The sequence below is a fragment of the Nomascus leucogenys genome, chromosome 16 (assembly GCF_006542625.1).
Source record: "Nomascus leucogenys isolate Asia chromosome 16, Asia_NLE_v1, whole genome shotgun sequence".
NCBI classification, from domain to species: Eukaryota; Metazoa; Chordata; class Mammalia; order Primates; family Hylobatidae; genus Nomascus; species Nomascus leucogenys.
The window spans coordinates 48,696,876-48,720,578 of NC_044396.1; the positions used below are offsets into that span (position 1 = coordinate 48,696,876).

Here is a 23,703-nt window from a genome sequence, read left to right on the forward strand (position 1 = left end):
AAGCACAAAATGCTAGGTGAGGAAGAAACACACTTCACGGTGAGAGGGCCCAGATGTTGGTCCATAGTCTCTGTTTTAGAGTGAGGCAGAAGATTAAAGAAAATTGTGAGTGTTTGAGAAGGTAGCAGAAGAAAATTGTTAATTCAAATTAGTGAAGTAAATTTGATCTCAGAGCAGGACTAGGCACACACAGATGCAGTGGAGCGTATGTGCTTAGTCATTCCTCTCTGCTCCCACAACCCTTTGTAACACTTGCCACAACAAGTGTACACTAGTACTTTAAAGAACTGGGTTTTCAGTAGGCTATGAATCCTCAAGAACTGTCTTATCCATTTATATGCAACCAATAGTCATCATGGCACTTGACACGAAATGCATTTTTGTTTTGTGGATATATAAACATTCATTTCCAGAAGTTCAAAGCATCTCAACACATCAACACACATGTACTTCTTTAAACTGCTTTTTATATGCCAGAACAGTCAGCATTCAATAATTTTACAATATCCTTTAAAAAATAATAAGTAATGTCCCATCAAAGCTAAACCCACACCCCTCAAAAAATTGTAATTCAAATTGAAATTTACATCTTAAACTGACTCTAAGTACATATAAAGCCCAGTAACTCTTTTGGGCAATGCTCACATGCTGACTAAACTGACAACAGTGAAGGACACTACGTGAATCTATGACTATCTCATGGATTCTAAATTAAAGCTTAGAAACATTTACAATGAATAAAATAAATCCATAGTTGGAAATCAACAGCTGCCTTGATTAATAACAAACCTAAAGATTTTATAGTTTGAGGTATCGACTTTATCGACTTGGAATTAATTTTTGAGCACAGTCTCTATTTATCAAGTATGTCCTAATATTTCAACATACTTTAATTTTTCCCAAAAGAAAAAGATAGTTATTATTCACTATGAAATGCATGCTATTAATGCTACAATTTATAAAAAATCTGATTTCTTCTTTCCTACAACAAAGCCAAAAACTGATTTCCTTGGTAATTACCTAACACCTTTTCCACAGAACATTTCAGATCCATCCCAAATAGGTTTGCAAGGGATAGGGGAGGTTTCATGGGATGGAACTTAAATAAATAAATAAATAAAAGAAAGAGGTTTGTTTACCATTTAAATCTCTGGCTGAGTTTAGAGGGTGTTTCTTATTGTTATTAGTTAAAATTATTTTTGGCAAATTAATACAGTAGAAAAAATTAACCTGAGAAGTCTACCTCACCTCGAATGCCACATTATGTCAATAAATTCTAATCTTTGGTTTCACAAAGTAGCAAAACAGAGAATTATGATTATCTAAGTGATTTAAGCTAATCAACAATTTTGGACAAAATGCAGATTAGTGCACCTGCATGTCATATTTCACAAGGTATAAGGTGATCAAACTAAGGTTTTTCCAGTAACATCATAAGAAGCAGAACAACCGACTGATAATCTTCATAATTTCACCCTTTTATCCTTTCAAAATTGTTTCAGAAGGTAATTCCCAAAAATGCTTTATATTATAATACAAAGGTATCCTGAAAACAGAGATACGTCAGTTGTACTTTTTAAATTGTGCAAGTTAAATCACAGTTCAATAACTCCATGCTGACTTCTAGTTTAAAAGACCACACAAACATGTTTTCTAAAATACCTGATTTTGACTTCAGGATAACCTGAATGGTATGTCCATCATTGGTGACTTCACAATCTCGGCACACCACATAATTTGGGGAGAGGCGGACATCCAGCAGCGAGGGGTCATACCTAGCCTCTCTTGAGTTTAGGTTAATAGGAGACTGGTATTCCCCATTAGCATCAGGAAACACCAGACCCCACTCAACACCTAAGAACAAAATGAAATAAATTAAAAACAGGTTAAAAAATAAATTACAGTAAAATTTAACATGTAAAAACTAAACACTTAGAACCCTTGATAGTATGAAGAGAGTAATGATACCATCACTATACAGATGAAATATGGTAATTCTATTTGTTTTTGCATTCATTATTTGAATGGTCTGATATTATCGAATACCATATACAAAATCCCGAACTAGCAAAATATTCTATTTGTATTTGTCAACAAAGACATAATAATTTATGACTCTAGGAAATTTGGGTCATCTTTAAGTGATTAGAAAAAAAGAATACCAGAACAATTTCTTCTGTTCATTAGTTCAATTACGTTCAGTACCTGGAAATAGCTGTAACTTTCAACATACTTAGTGACAGTCAAAACCCTAACTCTCATGCTAGTGAATAGACGCCCCTTATCAGAAATGCAAGTGTAGTATTTTAAAGTGTGCATATGTGTATATCTGTGTACATATTCCCATAGTGTTTCCAAATGTTTTATAATTAAAATTATATATTCTATATTGGTTTCAACATATGTAGTAAACATCAGCACTACTGGTTGGCTCTAATAGGAGCCCTAGGTCTTTAGGAATAAATCTAGGAAACTCGAGTTTTTCAGAAAGTCAACCGCCTCTCGCCAAACCCAATGATTCAGTCTGAAATTTAGGACATGTTTTAGAAAGACTTGAGCGTTGCTAGCAGGCTTCACGAAAAGACCAGAGGCAGAAATACTTTCTCCCCGAAGTCTTCAAGCCAAAAACGAATTCTTAACACTAACACTGTCTTCCTCAGGTGTTGAGTAAGATGTACCGCTGCTCTTGATGACTCAAAAAACATAAAAGGTACAGCCACGGCTTGGAGGCTAGCCCGCCCTCCGGACCGCAGCAGGTGCGAACGCCAGCCCTGCGGAAGGCTCCCGGGCGAGAGCGCAGGCAGCGAGCACGCCTCCCTGGAGCGCCTCCCGCCCGAAACGCGCCAGGGGAGTGGGAAAGTGGCGGAGACCCCCGTGGGAAAGAGGGGACGTGGGGGTGCTCGGAGCGCGCGGCAGCAGCAGGACTCGAGTCCCGCGATCGGCGAGACACTGACGCCGCCGCGGGACCCCGGACACCCCGAGTCGCGGCCACTTACCTTCCTCGTAGCCCCACTCCACACCCTCCTCTTCTTCCTCCTCATCCTCTTCCTTCTCGGGGAAGGCGACGGTATCTTCGATGAAGCTCAGGTCCGCCATTGGAAGGCCGCGGGGCCCCTCGGCGCTCTCGGCGGCGGTGCCTGCGCCTTCGCGGGGCGCGGGGCTGGAGCGAGAGTGGAGCGCGCGTGGGGGAGTGTGAGCGCGCGTGAGCGGCAGTGTGGGTGCGAGCGCGCCTGCGGGTGTGAACCGCAGTGTGAGTGCAAGCGGGCGTGCGTTCGGCCACAGTGTTCCAGAGACCCGCGCGGGGAGCGCGTCCGGAGGCCCCAGCAGAGCGCGGGAGCTACTGTGGCCTGGGGAGCGAGCGCCTGGCGAATTTTATACCCGACCGGGGCGTGTCTGGCACGCGAGGATCCGCCCCCTTCTCTCTCTGGCTGCGGGAGCCAGGGGAGCCGAAAGTTAGAATGCGCCTAGGGGCGAGCAGTCCCAAGTCACTGAAACATCGACGCATCCCCGCCCGCCCGCCCTTCCCCCGGCGTCGCCCTCGCCGCCGCCTGGGGCTTCCTCGCGGCGGTGGCTCCTGCTCCGCCTCCTGCGCCTTCCTTCCAGAAGCCCGCAAGTCTCCCAAGGTCAGCCCTTGGGACCCCTGTGTGCCTGGCCTAGCCCACAGGCTGCTCACCGGTTTATTTTCATCCGTACTCCAGGAAACACCAAAAAGAAGGGGTCCCGGAGGAGAGAGATGGGCTGCCATGGGTAGGAGAAAGGAGAGGGCTGGGAGACCCCCTAACAAAATACAGACGCTCTCCAGCGGAATCTTCTTAGTATCTTCTGAGTATTTACTTTTTATATTGTCGGTTCAGCACAGTGGAAACGAGTATGGAAATTTTTCCAAGAAAGTTCTATTAATTCCTAAAAACGTTTAAGAAAAGAAAATGGTTGTAATCTAGAGAAGTAGATTTGATTTAGGGATTTTTTTTTTTTTTTTTTTTTTTTTTTTTTTTTTTTTTTTTCAGAAAAAGGTATTATTTCAAAGCAGGGCTAGCAGAAGGCAGTAGACAGAGGGTGTTCACTGTCAGAGTCTGCGGCGCTGCTGCAGGCTCACCTGGCTGTGTACACAGCTCCCAGTCACCTAGTGAAATCGTGTAAATAATGAAGTGCACACATTGCTTAACAAACAGGAAATCTTCTGATCCAAAGAGGTGGCGTTGTTACCCTTAAACGTGCTTCTCAGTCTAGTGTTAACGACTTCAGCCCTCTGTTCCTGCGCCTTTTAAAAGCCACGGTCAGTAACCCCTAAGTAGGTTAACTCCACATTTTTAGAAGATATATGTGCACAACAAACTCGAGTTAGGACCTTAAGTACAATTTGTTTTTTATATGCTCTGGTCATTCATGAAGATGTCTATTTGCAGTTTGAATGACCTGTTCCTAAATCACACCAGCCTTATGAATACATAATTCCTCAAATAAGGATGGAAATGATCAGTTTGGGAATGTTTAGTTTCTGTGCTCATATCCTTTACTGCCTGCTAAGCACCTCCACTTTTTAAAGAGACATTTCATAGCCTTTAAAAAAAAAAAAATTTTACAAACTGCTCCAGAAAGTACACTGAGATGGAAAGAAGTGGGGGGAACCCTCAACTCACTCAGTTCTGCCACTTTCTGGAAGGTTTAACCAAATATATGGAAAACTACTGGCCAACATTAGCTTGGAGGATAACTGGTGGATTTAAGCATTCATATAGTTTCTCTTTTCCTTAACTGTGCAGAGGACTGAACCAGTTTGAGAAACTAAATTCATTCTTCACTCACTGCATTCTGGGTGTTCTTTAGTGGACACTCATTTGTATCTTTGCAAGCCTGGGACTGGCAGAAGCAGAAGCCTACCCCAAAGCCAGATCTATTAAAAATAATAAGCACTACTCAAAATATTAACTACTTTTCACTGAAGGTCTCCTAAAAGGAACATTTATTTTTCCTTTCTTGAAAACTTTTTTGTAATCTTCTATTTAAGTTTCTTTTTAGAAGTATGTTCACACGTTAATTAAATGCAACAGCTAAGGAAGCCCATACAAAGGCTATGAAGGACTTGGATAATAAAAGCACTGCCACTCTGAGCTCATCAGCAATGGCCTTTCTCCTCTGTCCCCCAAATGCACCTAAGTGTGACACTGTAGCCATTGTGTGACCACCAACTGTGTTTAAAATATCAGGTGAATCATAGAGATGTTTATCAAACCGGAGGATGGTACAATCACCATGGTAAAAAACTGAATTTTCCATGAATAAATAGTGTGCCATATTTACAAAAGATGGGCTGAAAGATTGAATTATTAGTGTTTACTTTTACAGTAAAAAGACAATTTTGCATATAGCCAGCAATGTATTACTATTCAAATATGCAGTTGACTACTAGACAAACATACATTGGCCTATATTTGCTCTTTCTGAATTGTTCAGGATTATTTGTAGAATGTGACTCCTGTATGCAAGCCTAGGGTTCCCTGTCCAGCCACATATGAGCCCATCCTCTGAGCATCCAAATATTCAATTAACAGCCTTAATTGCTTTGAGACTGTGGGGTTCAGATTTTTGCTAATTAACAGCACCTTAAGACCTTCTCTTCTCAGGTCCCTGCACTATATTACCACCAAAGATGGAATTTCTATTTCTAGTTATTATAAGATGTCTGTCACTAAAAAAATCTAAACACACAGATCAAAGATATAGGCCAATTCTTTGTTTTACAAAATAGAACAAGCACGTCTAAATCCAATACCAGAGAATCTAAAAATATTCATACTCTGTATTATGAATATAAGTCTTCCACATATTCCTCTATAATTTTTAATAGGCTTTCAGCCTAATATTATATTTGATCCCTTAAATTAACTTTATACTGCTCATATTTAGTGCTTGCATAGCTAAGACCAAACCATATTAGTAAAACAATTTATTAAAACTAAGACCTATATAACTAACTACCATTTGATACTAAGAGAATATAAATAGAAATGTCTAAAAGGGACAAACTAATCTAGATGTCAGAGGAACCAAAGTACTAAGGTCATGTCCCAGAGTCCAGAACCTAGACAGCCCTCTCCTATCATTCCTCACTGCTTGTCTACCATACCAAAGCTTTCTTGTATCGGTGAGTCTAGGCCCTAGAGTCATAAATATGACCTCCTCTCATGTGCACCATATGCTCTGGGATCACCTCAAGGGTACAGCTAACATATGCATGTCACATGGCTCCTGTACAGACTGTAATTCATAAACTTCAACAGCAACGGATTGGGTTCCTTCATGTGCGCTGCTCTGGACTAGGCACTGTGGGAGAACCAAAAATAAAAAATAAAATACTTCTTCTGCTCTCAAGGAACTCATGGTTCTCTGGGGGGAGGAGAGGAGTAAATAATTATAATGCAAGGCAATATGCACTATTAATATGTTAAATACAAATGCAGGTACCACTACATCTAAGGAAGATGGAATTTTCATACTAATGGGAATGATTTAGAAAAGTTGAACAAGATGGCATTTGGGGCAAACTAGAGGAAATGGGTAGAGTTTGGGTGGGCAGCATGTTGAGTAAATAACATTCCAGGTGTGAACAATGATGCCGAATCACGCAAGTGCTCATTGCGGATTTATTTGCTCCCTTAAGTGCCATCTGTGACTGCCAAAACCAATTCAGATACACTAAAAATGAGCACTTCTCTAGGCTTATGTCTCAAGTAAGGCACTTTTTCCTCTGGTTGTTTAATTCCTTATGTCTAGTTTTTCTTTTGTCAGGAAAGACAGCAAAATTTTCTTCGTTATATGTATTTTGATTTCTGAAGGTTTCCAACTTTGTTGATAAAAAAATTTACTTCTTCCTTTTAAATTACTTTTTTCAACTAATTAATCTTTTATTTCACCTGCTTAAAGTTACATTTACAAGCCTCCTTTTTGTTTGACCTCTTCTTGGTCTTTTATCTTCAGAAACAAACGACTAGGGCTCCATGTAGTCATTGGAGATGACATCATTGTCTCTATCATTTGCTGCCACTTCACTGCTTGACCATGTGACTTCTTTGACCAATTAAATATGAGTAGAGGTGGCACGTGCCATTTCCGAGAAGAAAGATTTAGGCGTTATCAAAAGCAGACATAGTAGCCCATCAGGTAAAGGTGAGTTCAAGGATAATTTTTATTTGCTCAAATGCTGTTTTTGCCTTTGTCTTTTTCTTCAAAGAAAAAAAAAGTACCTCTCTGGCCTGCAAAGAAACCAAACAGTCTAGTACAGTGCCCTTATCTTCACCTCGCAAATTTCTTGGACGCCCTAACCCCAGCTAGCGCCCTCACCACTTCATGGCAGAATGAGAAAGCCCTTATCCATAGAAAATCCCCATCTTCTCTAAGGAACATGGACCGCAGCTCTCTTCCCCTCTCTCAGACCATGCCAATTTTGCCTGAGGCCCTACATGAATTCAGCACCGAAATGACTTATGCTGAAATAGGAATGTTTAAGATAATTACATTGGTGACTCCCAAGTCACCAAAAGCTCTAGGGCACCTTCTGCCAGACAAAACCCTTTATGTGTTTAAGTCATAGAGGTTAAAGTTACCTCTTCTTAGTGCTTTCACGATGCCCTGTATAGAGCTCTAACCCTGAAGTTAAGATTATATTTTAAATATGTATTTTATGACCTTCTCCTCTAAACAATGAGCTCCCAAAGAGCAAGGCACTAGGCACTGTGGGAGAACCAAAAAAAAAAAAAGAATAAAATACTGCTTCTGCTCTCAAGAAATTCACAGTTCTCTGGGGGAGGAGAAGAGTAAATAATTATAATTATTATAACTATAATGCAAGTAAATAATTATAACTATAATACAAGTAAATAATGATAATGCAAGAAATATGTTAAACAGAAATGCAGGTACCACTACATTTAAGGAAGATGAGATTTTCATAGTAATGGGAATGATTCCGAAAAGTTTCTTGGAAAAGAAGGCATTTGAGGCAAACTAAAGGAAATGGGTATAATTTGGGTGGGCAGCATGTGAACAAATAACATTCCAGGTGTGAACAACGATGCTGCTTTGTGTGCCCCCATGTAGCACATGGTAGGCACTTAGGAATTCGTTTCCCTGTGCCATCAGCCATACAGTGACCTGATTAGCCTGGATAAATATATTAGTGCAATAAAAGTTGTGGTTACTAAGGTGGAAGCTTTCAAGGCACAGTAGAGACACAAAAAAGGGAAGTGATCAAGTTTACCTGGTGGCAGATGTGTCAATAGGGGCTTCATAAGGGAAATGACTTGGAAGCTGGGCCTTGGAAGATAAATAAGTGCTGCTTTACCCTCAGAAACGGAAGGGGAGGAGGTAAAAAAAACAAAAAAAAAATACATTCCTCAAAGCATGATGTAGACTGATGAGAAAAAAGAAGAGAAAAAAAGAAAGATATTCCAATAAAAGAAAAAACAAAAGCTCACATACAGACGCCAGTGTGGGTTCACTTTTTTGATCAAGTTAATTTTATTTTTTCCATAGTATTAATAAAAGGGAAAATAACATATTGAAATAGTATGTATATGTTTTAGTGTTTTTTTTAAACGTTTCAAAATAATAATGACATGAGATAAAATACAAAGCAGATGGAATGCTTAAGTCAGTGCCTGTTGTTGGCAGAACGGCAATACTGAAAATGTATTGGACCCTTGTCGACTTTAAGAGAAACTGTATTGGACCTTGTTGACTTTAAGAGAAGGTGCCAAGTTAGCATAGCCTCAAGGCCACACCTATACCTTAGTTCCCACAGCTCACTCTGCCCTACGCATGCTGTTGGCTGTCAAAGATGCTGCTATGCCTTTTAGGCAAGACAGCAAACCAACGCACAGGAAAATAAAAACTTGAGCGCTATGGTCACCTCCAAAGATGGCTGCCGTAATTCCTGCTCTCAGTAGGCATGTGCTGTTCTTCCCGTTTACAGGGGAGACTATTTTCCCTTGAAGTGGAACCGCGGCTGGTTTTATGACTTGTTTCATCTCCATTGGACTGTCATAGAGTGACACTATGCCAGTTTGGGGCTGAGCCTTTAAGAGGGCTGGACAATTTCTCTTTGCTCTCAAAAACCAATCAACATGTAAGAAATCCTGAGACCACTATGCTGTGAGAAAACCCAACCTAAGCCAGCCACAGGGAGTGAGAAGACATGTGGAGGAACATGGAGGCACAGTCACGTGAGTAAAGCTCTCTCAGATCTTCCAACCCAGTTTAGCCACCAGCTGAATGCAGCTGACACTATGTGGATCAGATAAAATGTCCATCAGAGTGCTGCCTGAATTCCTGGCCCACAGAATCATGAGAAATAATAAATCAGTGTTTTAAGCCACTAAGCTTTGGAGTGGCTTATTATGCAGCATAAATAACAAAAGCAACACTTACTATGAACCAGATATCAGCCAGACACTTCCCACGGATTATTCTCTTTAATTCTCATAAGAAGCTCAATAATCTCATGCAGTGTTCAGATGAGAAAATGAAAGTTTAGATGCATCCACCACCACAAACAGAGGCAGTGAATGGTCTGAGAGGTCTGTCTCACTCCAGAATCCGTGCTCCTGGCCATCAAACCCTACTGCCTTCAGAAAGGGTGAATTCAGCGAAGGCACTCCATCTCTGCCAAACGCTGTTGGGAATCAAACACCAAATCACATGCACACTCCAGTCCACAGTCCAGTTGCATCCTTCCTGGGTAAACCATGAGATATGTTGGACCAGTCTTGGTTAGAAGGGTCCCAAAAGGAGGAATAAAGGAAGCTATGTTGGAAAACTACAAGAGAAATTTTTTTTTTTTTTATTGGCAGACTTTCTTTTTCTTTCTTTTTTTATTTTTATTTTTTATTGAGGCAGTGTCTTGCTCTGTCACCCACGCTGGACTGCAGGGCACGATCTCAGCCCACTGCAACCTCCACCTCCTGAGTTTAAGTGATTCTCCTGTCTCGGCCTCCCGAGTAACTGGGATTACAGGCACCCGCCACCACACCCAGCTAATTTTTGTATTTTTAGTAGAGACGGGTTTCACCATATTGGCAAGGCTGGTCTTGAACTCCTGACCTCAAGTGATCCACCTGCCTCAGCCTCCCAAAGTGCTGGGATTATGGGCATGAGCCACTGTGCCCAGCTGACTTTCTTTTTTTGAGCAGTTTCTTATTAAAGAAAAATTGAATGGAAAGTATGGAGTTCTCATACACCCCCTCCCCTCACCCATTTCCCCTATTATTAACATTAGTGTCATACATTTGTTACAATTGATATAACAAATATTTATACATTATTATTAACTGAAGTCCATAGCTTACATTAAGGATCACTGTTTTGTGTTGTACATTCTTTTTTTTTTTTTTTTTTTTTTTGAGACAGAGTCTCACTCTGTCACCAGGCTGGAGTGCAGTGGTGTGACCTCGGCTCATCGCAACCTCTGCCTCCTGGGTTCAAGCGATTCTCCTGCCTCAGCCTCCTGAGTAGCTGGTACTACAGGCACGCGCCACCATGCCTGGCTAATTTTTTTATATTTTAGTAGAGATGTTGGTCATCTCTATGTATATGTTGGTCACACCTATAATCCAAACACTTTGGGAGGTCAAGGCAGGTGGATCACGAGGTCAGGAGATCGAGACCGTCCTGTGTTGTACACTCTATGCACAGGTACAGAAAAGAGAATCAGTGATCAGTGGCTGGAATCCTATGCTGGAGAGACTTGTTCCCAATCTAGCCCTCCTGTCCAGTACATCTTAGTCGATCTCTGCATGCTACAAGTCTGGCCTCTCCTTGCCCGTCCTTGTGGCCCCTGTCGGTTTTAGCCCATTCGCTAGCTTTGCTGCCTTGAGTCTCATGGCTCCCTGTCCACCACTTACCTTCAACCTCAGGCTTGTACCACTCAGACCAACAACCCAGGAACTGATGTCTGTTGATAGGTTGCAGAGTTCTCTCTTATTGGGGGTTGATTTACTAATTACCTATTATATATTATGTGTGCAACATGATTTAGCTAATTAATTCATAATAATATGACAAAGGTATTTATAGATGAAACTGAAACCCAGAGAAGTGTTTTTCCCATGATCACACAGCTAACAAATGGAGGAGTTAAGATTTGAACCTAGGTCTAACCAGCTCTAAAGCTGGAGATCCATAACCGTTTCCCACCTCGCACTTCAGAGTCAGCTTTTAGTCACTATTGTGCCAAAAATCCCATTCAAACTGTCATTAGTTATTCATCCATTCACATTTGCAACCAACTCTCCATGGGATACGAATGGTTAAGTGCGTACTTAGCAATCTAAAAAGCTACTCCTCAAAAACAGAAACCATTCAAGATGTTTTATGTTAAATATTTCTATTCCATAAAGAGTTTGTGTAATGAGGAGGAACCAGGGACACTAATGAAATACAGAAGGCAATAAACATTTCTAATGCTAATGGAGCACAGCATGTTTACATTATGATTGGAACCCCATTGATTAGACTTCACTGAATATAACTTTTAGCATAATTGTCAATGATGAGAGACAGTCAAGCTTGGTGCTGAGTACATGCTGAGCACTAAACAAGACTGACTACACTGCTTTCAACTGGTCCTCAATTATTTAAGGGGCATTGACACGACATGATAGCTTAATATTTCCCACCTTGACAGTGGAGATAACAACAGAAAAATGTGCTAAAACTATCCGGGAACCTGCCCCAATAGTCATGTAGGTTCTTTTCTATTTTCCCTAAGCATCGGCCAGTTTGAGAAATAAAGGGGCAGAGTACAAAAGAGAGAAATCTTAAAGCTGGGCATCCGGGGGAGACATCACATGTCGGTAGGTTCCGTGATGCCCCACAAGCCACAAAACCAGCAAGTTTTTATTAGGGACTTTCGAAAGGGGAGGGAGTACACGAATAGGGTGTGGGTCACAGACATCAAGTACTTCACAAGGTAATAGAATATCACAAGGCAAATGGAGGCAGGGAGAGATTACAGGACCACAGGACCGGGGCAAAATTAAAATTGCTAATGAAGTTTCGGGCACCATTGTCATTGATAACATCTTATCAGGAGACAGGGTTTTGAGAGCAACTGGTCTGACCAAAATTTATTAGGCGGGAATTTCTTCTTCCTAATAAGCCTGGGAGCACTGGGGTCTATTTCACCCCTACAGTCTACAGACCATAAAAGACGGCCACACCTGGGGGCCCTCTATAGACCTACCCCCAGGTGTGTATTATCTTTCCAAGGGATGTTCCCTGCTGAGAAAAAGAATTCAGCAATATTTCTCCCATTTGCTTTTGAAGGAAGAGAAATATGGCTCTGTTCCGCCCGGCTCACCGGGGGTCAGAGTTTAAGGTTATCTCTCTTGTTCCCTAAACATTGCTATTATCCTGTTCTTTTTTCAAGGTGCCCAGATTTCATATTGTTCAAACACACATGCTCTACAATTTCTGCAGTTAATGCAATTATCACAGGGTCCTGAGGTGACATGCATCCTCCTCCACTTACAAAATGACAGGATTAGGAGATTAAAGTAAAGACAGGCATAGGAAATCACAAGGGTATTGATTGGGGAAGTGATAAGTGTCCATGAAATCTTCACAATTTATGTTTAGAGATTGCAGTAAAGACAGGCATAAGAAATTATAAAAGTATTAATTTGGGGAATGAATAAATGTCCATGAAATCTTCACAATCCACAGTCTTCTGCCATGGCTTCAGTCGGTCCCTCCGTTTGGGGTCCCTGACTTCCCGAAACAAAAACTACATCAGAGATTTAAGTAAGATAATTATCAGATATTAAGAATTATTTAAAGTGGACCTCTCCAAAATAAATCTCTTCAAAAGTCTGGGAGAAACATTTATCTTATTAAATGTATTAATGCCATTAGCATAATATAATATGTTGGAAGACAGAGTAGCACACTGGTTTTGTCACTTAATAAGTTTTTATCTTGATCAAGTTATTTAACCTCTCTTTGCCTTAATTTCCTCACCAATTAAATGAGAACCATAATAGTACCAAACCAACCATAATAGTACCAAACCAAAATAACTGTTGGAAGGATTAAATGAGTTAATATAGATAAAGCACTTGAACTAGAACAGTCAGTTCTACTAGAAAGCTTGTTTTGAAAATGCAAATGCAAATTTGTTCCAATGAAATTGATATATTAGGGAACAATTTGAGCATAATGAGACTTCCATGCTTGTTTATGCCACCTTCATTTGTTGGAAACACAGAAAACTGCAGCCAGTTGAACTGGGTCATGCAGGGAATGCACAAAACGCACACATGTACACACCTCAAACACCTGCCAGCTACCTCAGTTCACTGTGTGCTGTGAGCCATCCCCCATCCTCATCAGGTGCTACAACTGCCCATCACATTTCAGCTAACCCTCCTTCTATCCCTTCACAGTAACTCACAAGGTACAGCCTGTGATACTCATTTCCACAGGCAAGCATCAGTTCTTTTCCAAGTTAAAATGGATACTTATTTCAGCATTTATACCTTTCTTAACCATTGAACATGTGTAACAAACTACTGCCATTTTATTATGTTCCTTTTTGTTGTTGTTTTTAACGTGTACCTAGTGAGGTTTTTGACTGTTGTGCCCCTAAACCCATCTTCCCCATAAACCCTGTGATTGTTATTGCCAATTTTGCATAGTGCAGTAGTTTTCAGGAGTGCACGTTACATTATAGCAAAACTGACTGTCTCTGGCATGTAATAAGTACTAAGGTAATGTAATTATTATTTTTATAGCTATTATAAGAAATGGTTGGTGTATATTATCTTTATATTTTCTTAGATCATTTCATGTTTGAGTTAATTTTTATTATCATTAGTTTGAGTACTGTTCATATATTTTTATTGTATTCATACTCAGGAATGTCATGATGATTTATACATTTGTGAAATTGCTCAAAGTGTATGAAACAATACAAGAATCATTTGTCACTTAAGGATTTCAAACATATTAAGCATCCTAGTAACATGTCTATATCCCTTAGAGACCACAGATAAAAATAAGACATGCTGGTAATCAGCTGTAGCTCTAGGTACTTGATATCAAGACAGTCTGGTTTTAGACACCCACATGCATCCGGGACTAGTTATCTATAAGCCTCCTTAACCCATGATCACATAAATAGGGGATGATATTTACATTTCAAGAGTGACAGAGGTAATCAGTGGGTCCATCACGGAGCTGAGGTCATAAGAAGAAAGCAAGATCTTTTGAGATGTGAGCTTTCTGCACATTGAAGGACACAAAGAGAATACAAACACTTAAGTCCTGGGGTTCTTCTGGGCAGTCTGTCAATACTATAACTATACTGCTCTACCTAAGCTTTACTGACTTCAGCATGCTCAATCATACATCCATTCATCCAGGTGATATTTATTGATTAGGTACTCTGGAAGACACTGTCCTAAAGGCTTGGGATACCATGCTGACTAGAATTGGTCTTTGTGCTCAAGGAACATAGAACTTTGAAAATAGTATACCCACACTCAAAATGCCTCAAGGTTATAACCATGAGAAACAGGCTTTAGAAATCATATATAACCATTGGAAAAGGTCCCATAGATGGGGGGCTTTTGGGTTTCACACAGAGCCATCAACAAGGAAAGCCTGATATACAGAGGCCCTGACTTTAAATCAAAAAACAACCTCGTGTGCCTTTATTCTGAGAACTACACACATGTGTTGCTTCATCCACATTCATTCACTAAGACATTAGCACTCTCATCAACTCACAACTGTCAAACAAATAAAAGTCAATATATGTGAGGGTTCCTGAACATTGTAAATAATTATGCAAATGCAAATTAGTTTCACAACTAAGTTGCTGCTCAAATCACATGTCTAAAACTAAATTCATTGCCAACTCACCCCACTTGCCCTCACACTTTGCTTTTTTTATGTTCTTTGTTGCAGCTAGGGAAGTTACCATTCATCCATTCTGGAAAGCATGGAATCGCCAGTGTTTCTCTCTAATTCAACCCTGTTACTTCCATTTCAAAACATGTCGCTCAACCCCTGCCTTTCTTGTTATCCTCAGAGTTACTGCCATAGTTAAAAATCTATCCACTCTCACCTGGATGAGTGTGCCCACACTCCGTCCTCTATTGCTCATCTTTGATGTCAATGGTAGAGTTCACATCATATCTCTTTCCTGCTGAAAAATCCCTGCTGACTTCATGCCGCATGCAGCATGTAAGATCCCCAACGCCCCCAGTACAGAATACAAGGACCTTAAAAAAGGATAGCCAAATCTTGCCACGTAGCCTCATTAAATTTGCTCTTTATAAGTAACCCAAAACTCCAACCACACAAGACTTATTAACTACAAGATATCCAAGGTTCTTTTCATGCCCACCATGCCTTTTTGCATAATGTTCCTTCTTTGATCCATTCCATTTTCCTGGGTAGGTTAGAGGAAGGGGGGATAGCAGGGGAATAGGTGCAGGAAGACTCAATATTAGTGAATATATGTGTCTCTTTTAGAGTAGGAACTGATCAGAAACCTATCTCATTTATCTTTGCATTTCCAAGATCTAGTAGGTTCCCACCTATAGTAGCCACTCAGTAAAGTTATAAACTAATGACTTTAAGGCACCCTTTCTGTCTATATCTACAGAGTTGCAAAATAGATCAAAGACAATGAATGGTTCACAGCCCCAAAAGAATCATAGTACCTTAGGAGGGTACCTTGGACAATGCCCAACTTCCTATTGAAAGAACACCCAAGCATCTCTTTTGCCTACTTTATTTATTTATTTTTTTTTTTTTTGAGATGGAGTCTCGCTCTGTCGCCCAGGCTGGAGTGCAGTGGCGCGATCTCAGCTCACTGCGATCTCCACCTCCTGGGTTCATGCCATTCTCCTGCCTCAGCCTCCCAAGTAGCTGGGACCACAGGCGCCCGCCACCACGCCCGGCTAATTTTTTGTATTTTTAGTAGAGACGGGGTTTCACCATGTTAGCCAGGATGGTCTCGATCTCCTGACCTCGTGATCCACCCACCTCGGCCTCCCAAAGTACTGGGATTACAGGTGTGAGCCACCGTGCCCGGCCTTGCCTACTCTAAATGCCTATCATGACTTTTCCTGACAGAAGAGATCTTGAAGATACCTTAATTTTAAAGGCAGTGCTCAGGAAAGTCATGTGATTTTCCCAAGTTTACACCCCGGTAGAAAGCCAAGACCTGTGAGTGGAGGATTATCCAGGTGCCGAGGCAAGAGACTGAAGTCGCAAGCTGTTTCAGTATAATAAAGAAAATAGTTAGAATAAGAATAGTCATACTACAAATTAGATATAGAGATGATCATGGACATTATCAATCATTAGTATAGACATTATTAATCATTAGCTTTTAATATTTCTCTTTGTTGTATTACTAATATAACCAAGGAATAACCAATGGGTATAGGGTCAGGTGCTGAAGTGACATTGTGAGAAGTGACCAAGAAGGCAAGAGCTGAGCCTTCTGTCATGCCAGCATACAGGCTTCTTGAGGGCTCCATGGTCAAGCGGTAATGCCAGTGCCTGGGAAGGCACCCGTTACTTAGCAGACTGTGAAAGGGAATCTCCTTTCCTTGGAGGAGTCAGGGAACACTCTGCTCTACCAGCTTCTTGTGGGAGAATGGATATTATCCAGGCCTGCCCACAGTCATCTGGAGACCTAACCCGCTCCCTGTGGTGCTGTGCTTCAGTGGTCATGCTGCTTGTCCACTTTCATGTTCCTCCCATACTCCTGGTTCCTCTTTGAAGTTTTTAGTAGACAGTGGTAGAAGAAATAGTGAAAGTCTTAAAGTCTTTGATCTTTTTGATAAGTGCATAGAAGAAAACGCTGACATATGCTGCCTTCTGTCTCTGCTTCAGCTACCTAAAAGGGAAGGGGCCCCTGTCCTGTGATCACATGACTTGCTTCACCTCATCAATCGCTTAGAAGATTCAACCTCCTTACCCTGCCCCCCTTGTCTTGTATTCAACAAATAAATAGCAGCACGCCCAGCCATTCGGGGCCACTACCAGTCTCCATGTCTTGATGGTAGTGGTCCCCAGGCCTACCTGTTTTCTCTTTATCTCTTTGTCTTGTGTCTTTATTTATTACAATCTCTCGTCTCCGCATACAGGGAGAACACTCGCTAAGCCCCATAGGGCTGGACCCTACAAAGACCAGGTTCAGGTCTCTTTTTGATGCTAAACATTTTTTCCACTCTTTGTAGAACCATTCAGCATTTCTGTAGCTAGAAATTCCCAACCTTGAATTTTGGCAAAGTTTTCTTTCCTTTTCCAATTGATGCTCTCTGGGTTTCCAGGGCTTATTCTGACAATACACTTTCTTGGATACTCTTAACTGGGACTCCGTAAGAGTTCTCTTGTAATTGGTGGAGTTACCCTAGATGTTTATAACACAATGAAAAATCCAAATACTTCCAGTAATGACTATAGTAGCTTCACTATCTGTTTTTCCAACAGTCTCATGTTTTACCAACATCTATAAAGCTGTGTCTTGCCCAGAAATACAGAGTATTTTAATCTATACTAATTCTTTTTTTGTTTGTTTGTTTTGTTTTGTTTTGAGATGGAGTCTTGCTCTGTCACCCAGGCTGGAGTGCAATGGCGTGATCTTAGCCAGGCACAGTGGCTCACACCTGTAATCCCAGCACTTTGGGAGGCCGAGGCTGGTGGATCACCTGAGGTCAGGAATGAATCTATACCAATTCTTAAAGTCATTGCAAGTGAATGAAATTAAATAACTGTAGTACATGATTTCTGTCAGAAAAAAAAAATTAGCTCATTTTATGACCAGAAAAGAAATCTCTCACAATGAAACTGACTTAGGCAAAAAGGTATTGTGAACAGTCTTATGGCAAGTTAAATGCTATTCCAAATTTTCAACATGATCCTGCAAATTTAACACAGATTATGAAAGGGCATCTTGTGGACCTCATTCAGATTTTCTGAGATCAGTGACTATAATCTGTGTGAAAAATTAACACAATGGCCCCAAATCAGTGTGCTCTTAAGAAGAATTTCTTTAAATGAATTAGAAGTGATTCTAAACTGTGGCAGGTGGTGAGAGCCAAGAATCATAATTTTTAAAAGCTCTTCCAATGGATGTCAATATATAATAGGGCTAAGAGTCACTGGGCTAGAAATCAATGAACTAGATAGAGCAAACCTCAACTAAACCATCCCACAAATGTTTCCCATTTCCCCAGAGATGCCACAAAATTTTAAAGGTTATTTAAATAAATTCAATGAAAAGCCTATAAACAGTCATAGAAAAATCACACTTCACACTCAGGCATGGCAAGGGGTTAGGGCAGGTGCAGGGGTGAGCACATCAGCACCAGGAACTGCTGGGCTTATTTACTCTCTTAACCCTCAGAACAACTCTGTGATGTGAATGTCATTATCTCCATTTTAAAGATGAGGAAACTGAGGCTCAGAGAGTCTATGTGACTTTCCCAACATAACAGAAACAATAAGTGGTAAAATTAGAGTATGTACAAAATGTCTAGCTTCAATGATGGTGACTTCCATTACTACAATCATAGAATGTTGTGACTCCAGGAACATAAGGAACAATCAATAAATAGATGCCAATTGATTGCTGACAAGCTAAAATATATTTTTTAATGAATTTGACATTTAAAATGTTTCAGATCCGTGCTGATATACAGAGTAGAGAATGAGGATGCTAGCTCATTTGACCTCATCATTTCTATTCTTGACTACTGCAATTGCCTCCCAACCTGCGTCCCTCCCTTGAGTTCTCTCTTCATCCCAAAATACCATGCTCTCAAAACTTCCATGCCCTCCACCCAGGATCTCAATTGATTGAACCTACCTCTTATAACAACCAATGCCAGAAACTTGCTAGTCCCCAGATATACTGTGCATTTTTAATTATGTGAATTACAATGTTGTTCCCTCAGCCAAAATGCAGAATGCCTTTCACTCCTCTTTCCATTTGTTCCCTCCTCAGCCTACCTTCATCCCTCATTGCCTATAAAACACTGCTCAAATTATTTCTTCTTATGAAGCCTTCCCTGATTCCCACAATTTACAAGGCATTTGGTATTCCTGAAACATTTGCTTCATAATCATTGCTTATATATCTTTCTCTGGCACTTGAGTATACACTCCCCAAAGACAGCAACTACACTTCATTCATCTTTAAATCCCCAAAACCTAGTAAGAGTCAGGCCCATAGTAGGCACTCAGCAAATGCTTATTGACTAATTCACATAACTAGATCTTACTATTTAAAAAAATAACTGATAACAAATGTTTGGGAAACTCCATACCTTTGACTCTCTAAAATAAAAATTCTGGGTCTACCAAGAATCATTTAGAAAGCTTTCAGGGCCAGGCACAGTGGCTCACACCTGTGATCCCAGCACTTTGGGAGGCCGTAGCAGGCAGATCCCTTGAGGTCAGGAGTTTCAGACCAGCCTGGCCAGCATGGAGAAACCCTGTCTCTACTAAAAATACAAAAATTATCTGGGGGTGGTGGCACACACCTGTAATCTCAGCTGCTTGGGAAGCTGAGGAAGGAGAATCGCTTTAACCCATGAGGTGGAGGTTGCAGTGAGCCAGGATTGCACCACTGCACTCCAGCCTGGGTGACAGAGCACAATTCTGTCTCAAAAAAGAAAAAAAAAAAGCTTTCAGGCAAAAAAATAACTGAAATATATTGTTTCATATGCTGCACATTTTGAAGTCCAAAGTCCTATTCTTACAGAGCACCTCTAAACCACAAAAGATCTGAATTCATTATTATTTTATATTTTTAAACCATTAATTTTGTCGTCCTTGGGAACTGCTCCTGCTTGGATAACCTTCCCCTCTGTAAGGGAAGCCTGATGAGGACCTTGTGTTCCTGACTCACACACACATCCAAGCCCGTCTGTATCTGGGGTTGATAGAAACCTTGTGCCTTGGGGATGACTGTGAGAAAATGGCCCCTGCTGTGTTCCAGAACATCTTACCAACAGGAAACTTTTGTTTCTTGGTTACACAAAAATAAAGAACTGTCTTTCTTTGCATCTATTGAAAAGAAACTTTTGTCTTCTTGGCTTCCAAGAATATCCAGGCCTATCTCCTTTTCCGATAGACAGAAATGCAATTCCACCCCCCACCCCCTTTTTTTCTTTTCATAAATGCTTTGGTACTAACAGATGATTGTTACGGGACCAAACCAATTTGTGCAAAAAAATGTGAGTTTTCATAGCATAAGTTGGAAAAGGATTCCCTTGTGGATATAGCTAGATAAATCCAATGGATAAACACCCACAAAATCAGACCCTAATTAAAGTTTCCAAGGAGATATCCAGGCACATTCTAGTTGGTAAATTACAGTGTCTGTACGTTAGATATAATTGTGTTTACCAACTCCTGGAATAATAAAATTAAGAAAGCTCCTCTTGGAGATTAAAAGATATAATTTTAAGAAATATGAAAAGGTCTACTTTATGCAATTACTAGGCTTAGAAAAATTATATATGTTGACAGATTTATAGCTTCAAGAAAGATTTAGATATAGTCATGGGTTCAGTAGCCAGTGGATACACTGCAAAAGGAACACGTAAGGATATGTATGCCTCTGGGATCTAACACACTGGGAAATTGTGTCCCATCACTAAATGTCCTTTATAATAATACAAGAATCTGAAACACCACCTTTGATTTATTCTTTTTTTTTTTTTTTTTTTTTTGAGACAGAGTCTTGCTCTGTTGCCCAGGCTGGAGTGCAATGGCGCAGTCTCCGCTCACTGCAAGCTCCGCCTCCCGGGTTCACACCATTCTCCTGCCTCACCCTTTCCGAGTAGCTGGGACTACAGGCGCCCGCCACCACGCCCGGCTAATTTTTTTTGTATTTTTAGTAGATATGGGGTTTCACCGTGGTCTCGATCTCCTGACCTCGTAATCCGCCCGCCTCAGCCTCCCAAAGTGCTGGGATTACAAGCATGAGCCACCGCGCCTGGCCGATTTGTTCTTACATTAATATTTATATACACTCAGTAAAATTTGTAGAAATAACTTTGTTGAAAGCACTGGGACTCAGAAAACAGTATCCCAAAATATGACACTTTGGCCTGCTGAGTATATTGAGGGATTGAGAAGCCTCAGAAGCAGCCTCAAAAGGAATGCCTCTCTCTGACCTTCTCCTGTCCTTTTGTCTCCTGTCCCTCTTTCTCCCCCCAAAAGGGGTCATAGAAACCAGAATTCCTCTTCCCCAAGGGGGCGCATAGAAACTAGAACCCCTATCCCCCAAAGGAAGCCATAAAACCTAGAAAGGGCACTCTCTTTGTATTCTCCCTGGAAGATGCTCATTCCAGAGAGGTCCTGCCCCATACCCAGGAGAAAGAAATGCTAGAGAGTCCAAGAAGACTTGGAACAGACAGGCTTTGCTGGGTTTCCCCATCAGTCTGTTCCCATTAGGTTACACCCTTTTGTCCAATCACATTTCTACACCATTGCGCATTCTTCATCGAACCCAAGCATAATAGAAGTTTTCCTCAGGTCTTTGGGTCTTCATTCTGAAAGCTCCCATGTCATATAAAACTTTGATAAATTTGTTACACTTTTCTCTCATTCACCTGTCTCTCTTCTGTCACAGGAGTATCGGCAGTGACCTTTATGATGGGTGAGGAAACATATCACACCCTTTCTTCCCCTAAAAAAGAGAAATGCAAATAAATATTGGGAGCCCAATAATGAGATAATGATGTGGAGGAAACAGTGCATGAAGACTGAGGAAGTCAGGATCATTTGGAGTCAATCCGAAAAGTCTCAGCTTCACTGCACAAAGACCATTGTTTCACAATAATGAATAAGAAACATCAAAAGTGTATATCCACTGTAAAGAGAAGCATTTTGTTTGTCTAAACAAAACCAGGGGTTTTCTAATTGTGGTCCTTGGACCAGCAGCACAGGCATCACCTGAGAAATGGTTAGAAATGCAAATTCCTGGGCTCCATTCCAGACCCAGGGAATCAGAACCTCTGGGGAGGCTAAATTTGAGGACCACGGACCTAGATCTGTGCTGTCCAGTAGGACAGTCACCAGGAGCCACATGTCTTTATGGGATATTTGAAACATGGCTAGTCCAAATTGAAACATGCTGGCAAATGCAAGAATCACACTGGATTTCAGAAAATTAGTACAGAAAAAAAGAAGGTAAACTATTTCATTAATGTTTTTATATTGATTACATATTGAAATAATAATGATTTGGATATATTGCATTATACAAGGTATATTACTAAAATCAGTTTAATCCATTTCTTTTTACTTTTTTTTTGATCTGGCTACAAGAAAATTTACAGTTACATGTGACTTGCATTATATTTCTGTAGGAAAACACTGGTCTATTGCAAACCTCTTAAAAGTGTAAAAATTGCCTCCACGAAATTCTTGTGAACCCAGAAAATCTGAGACAGGTCTCAGTTAATTTAGAAAGTTTATTTTGCCAAGGTTGAGGATGCGCCTGTGACACAGCCTCAGGAAGTCCTCACAACATGTGCCCAAGGTGGCCAGGGCACAGCTTGGTTTTATACACTTTACAGAGACGTGAGATATCAATCAATATATGTAAGAAGTATATTAATTCCATCCAGAAAGGCAGAGATAACCCCCACCCCCTCCCTCCCGGCCCCCGGGGGCTTCCAGGTCACAGGTAGGTGAGAGAAAAATGGTTGCATTCTTCTGAGTTTCTGATAAGCCTTTCCAAAGGAAGCAATCAGAGTTTGCATCTATCCTAGTGAGCAGAGGGATGACTTTGAATAGAATGGGAGGCAGATTTGCCCTGAGCAGTTCCCAGCTTGAAAGGGCCCAAGATATTTTCCTTTCACATTTCTCCCCCTTTCTTTTTTAAAATCTTCTGGAGAAAGCATTTTACAAGAAAATGAATCTCTTTCCAGGTTTCATCTGATCTCTCATGGCTAGGAAGATTTTTTTCCTAGACATGTAGGTCCCCAAAGCTCATTTTTAGCAGGTTGTTAAGTCTCATGTCCTATGAAGAGAAAATAGGGGGAGGAAGAGAGAAAAACGACAACAAACAAAAGGGCAATCCTAGAAAAATTGAGATAGGTCACCTTACTCTGAAGTCCATAGGCAGGTATGAAAGTGACTTATCTATGTAAATAGGTTGCTATTATTTTCTTTTAGAGTTTAGGTTGTCTGACTTCAGTTCCCAGGGCTTAATGATTGGCTTCAAATTAGGAAAAATGGGAAAAAAGGAAAAAATTGAAGACATTATTTTGAAGACTTGTAGCCAAGAAAAATTAGAATTTGGTTCAAAATGTAGAAAATAATAAAAATGGAAAAAACATTAGGCAAGACTAGAATCTAACAATAGGTGTACTATAGTTTTGAAACATAATTTTTCTCTTTCTGGTTTCCCATTTTTACTAAAGACAGATCATTGTAGGACAATTTGCTTTATTATACTTGGCCTAATTATTTGTACACATTGCAGCAAGAATAATTTGGTGTGTTTTTTTTTTTACATAGGCTTTTAAATTGGCTTTGATGGAACTTTGTTCTATAAAAGGAATCTCACATAAGACTTTTTAAAGCTGAACCCATCCATGGATTTGTGCCATCAAATATCTATGGGTTGGGTGAATTTCCTCTTCTCTTGAGATTCCAAGATAAACC

General features: G+C 40.5%; 1 protein-coding gene across 1 annotated transcript in view; it reads right to left on the reverse strand.

Moving 5' to 3' along the window:
* CA8 (carbonic anhydrase 8) overlaps positions 1–3,485 on the reverse strand; it is a 93,354-nt gene extending 89,869 nt beyond the window's left edge. Inside the window, exons 1-2 of the mRNA XM_003256018.4 lie at positions 2,997–3,485; positions 1,663–1,854 (exon numbers count right to left, since the gene is read on the reverse strand). Of these exons, the coding sequence (XP_003256066.1) occupies positions 1,663–1,854; positions 2,997–3,096 (292 nt within the window). The 5' untranslated portion in view covers positions 3,097–3,485. The remainder of the gene's footprint in view (positions 1–1,662; positions 1,855–2,996) is intronic.
* Between the last annotated feature and the right edge of the window lie 20,218 nt (positions 3,486–23,703).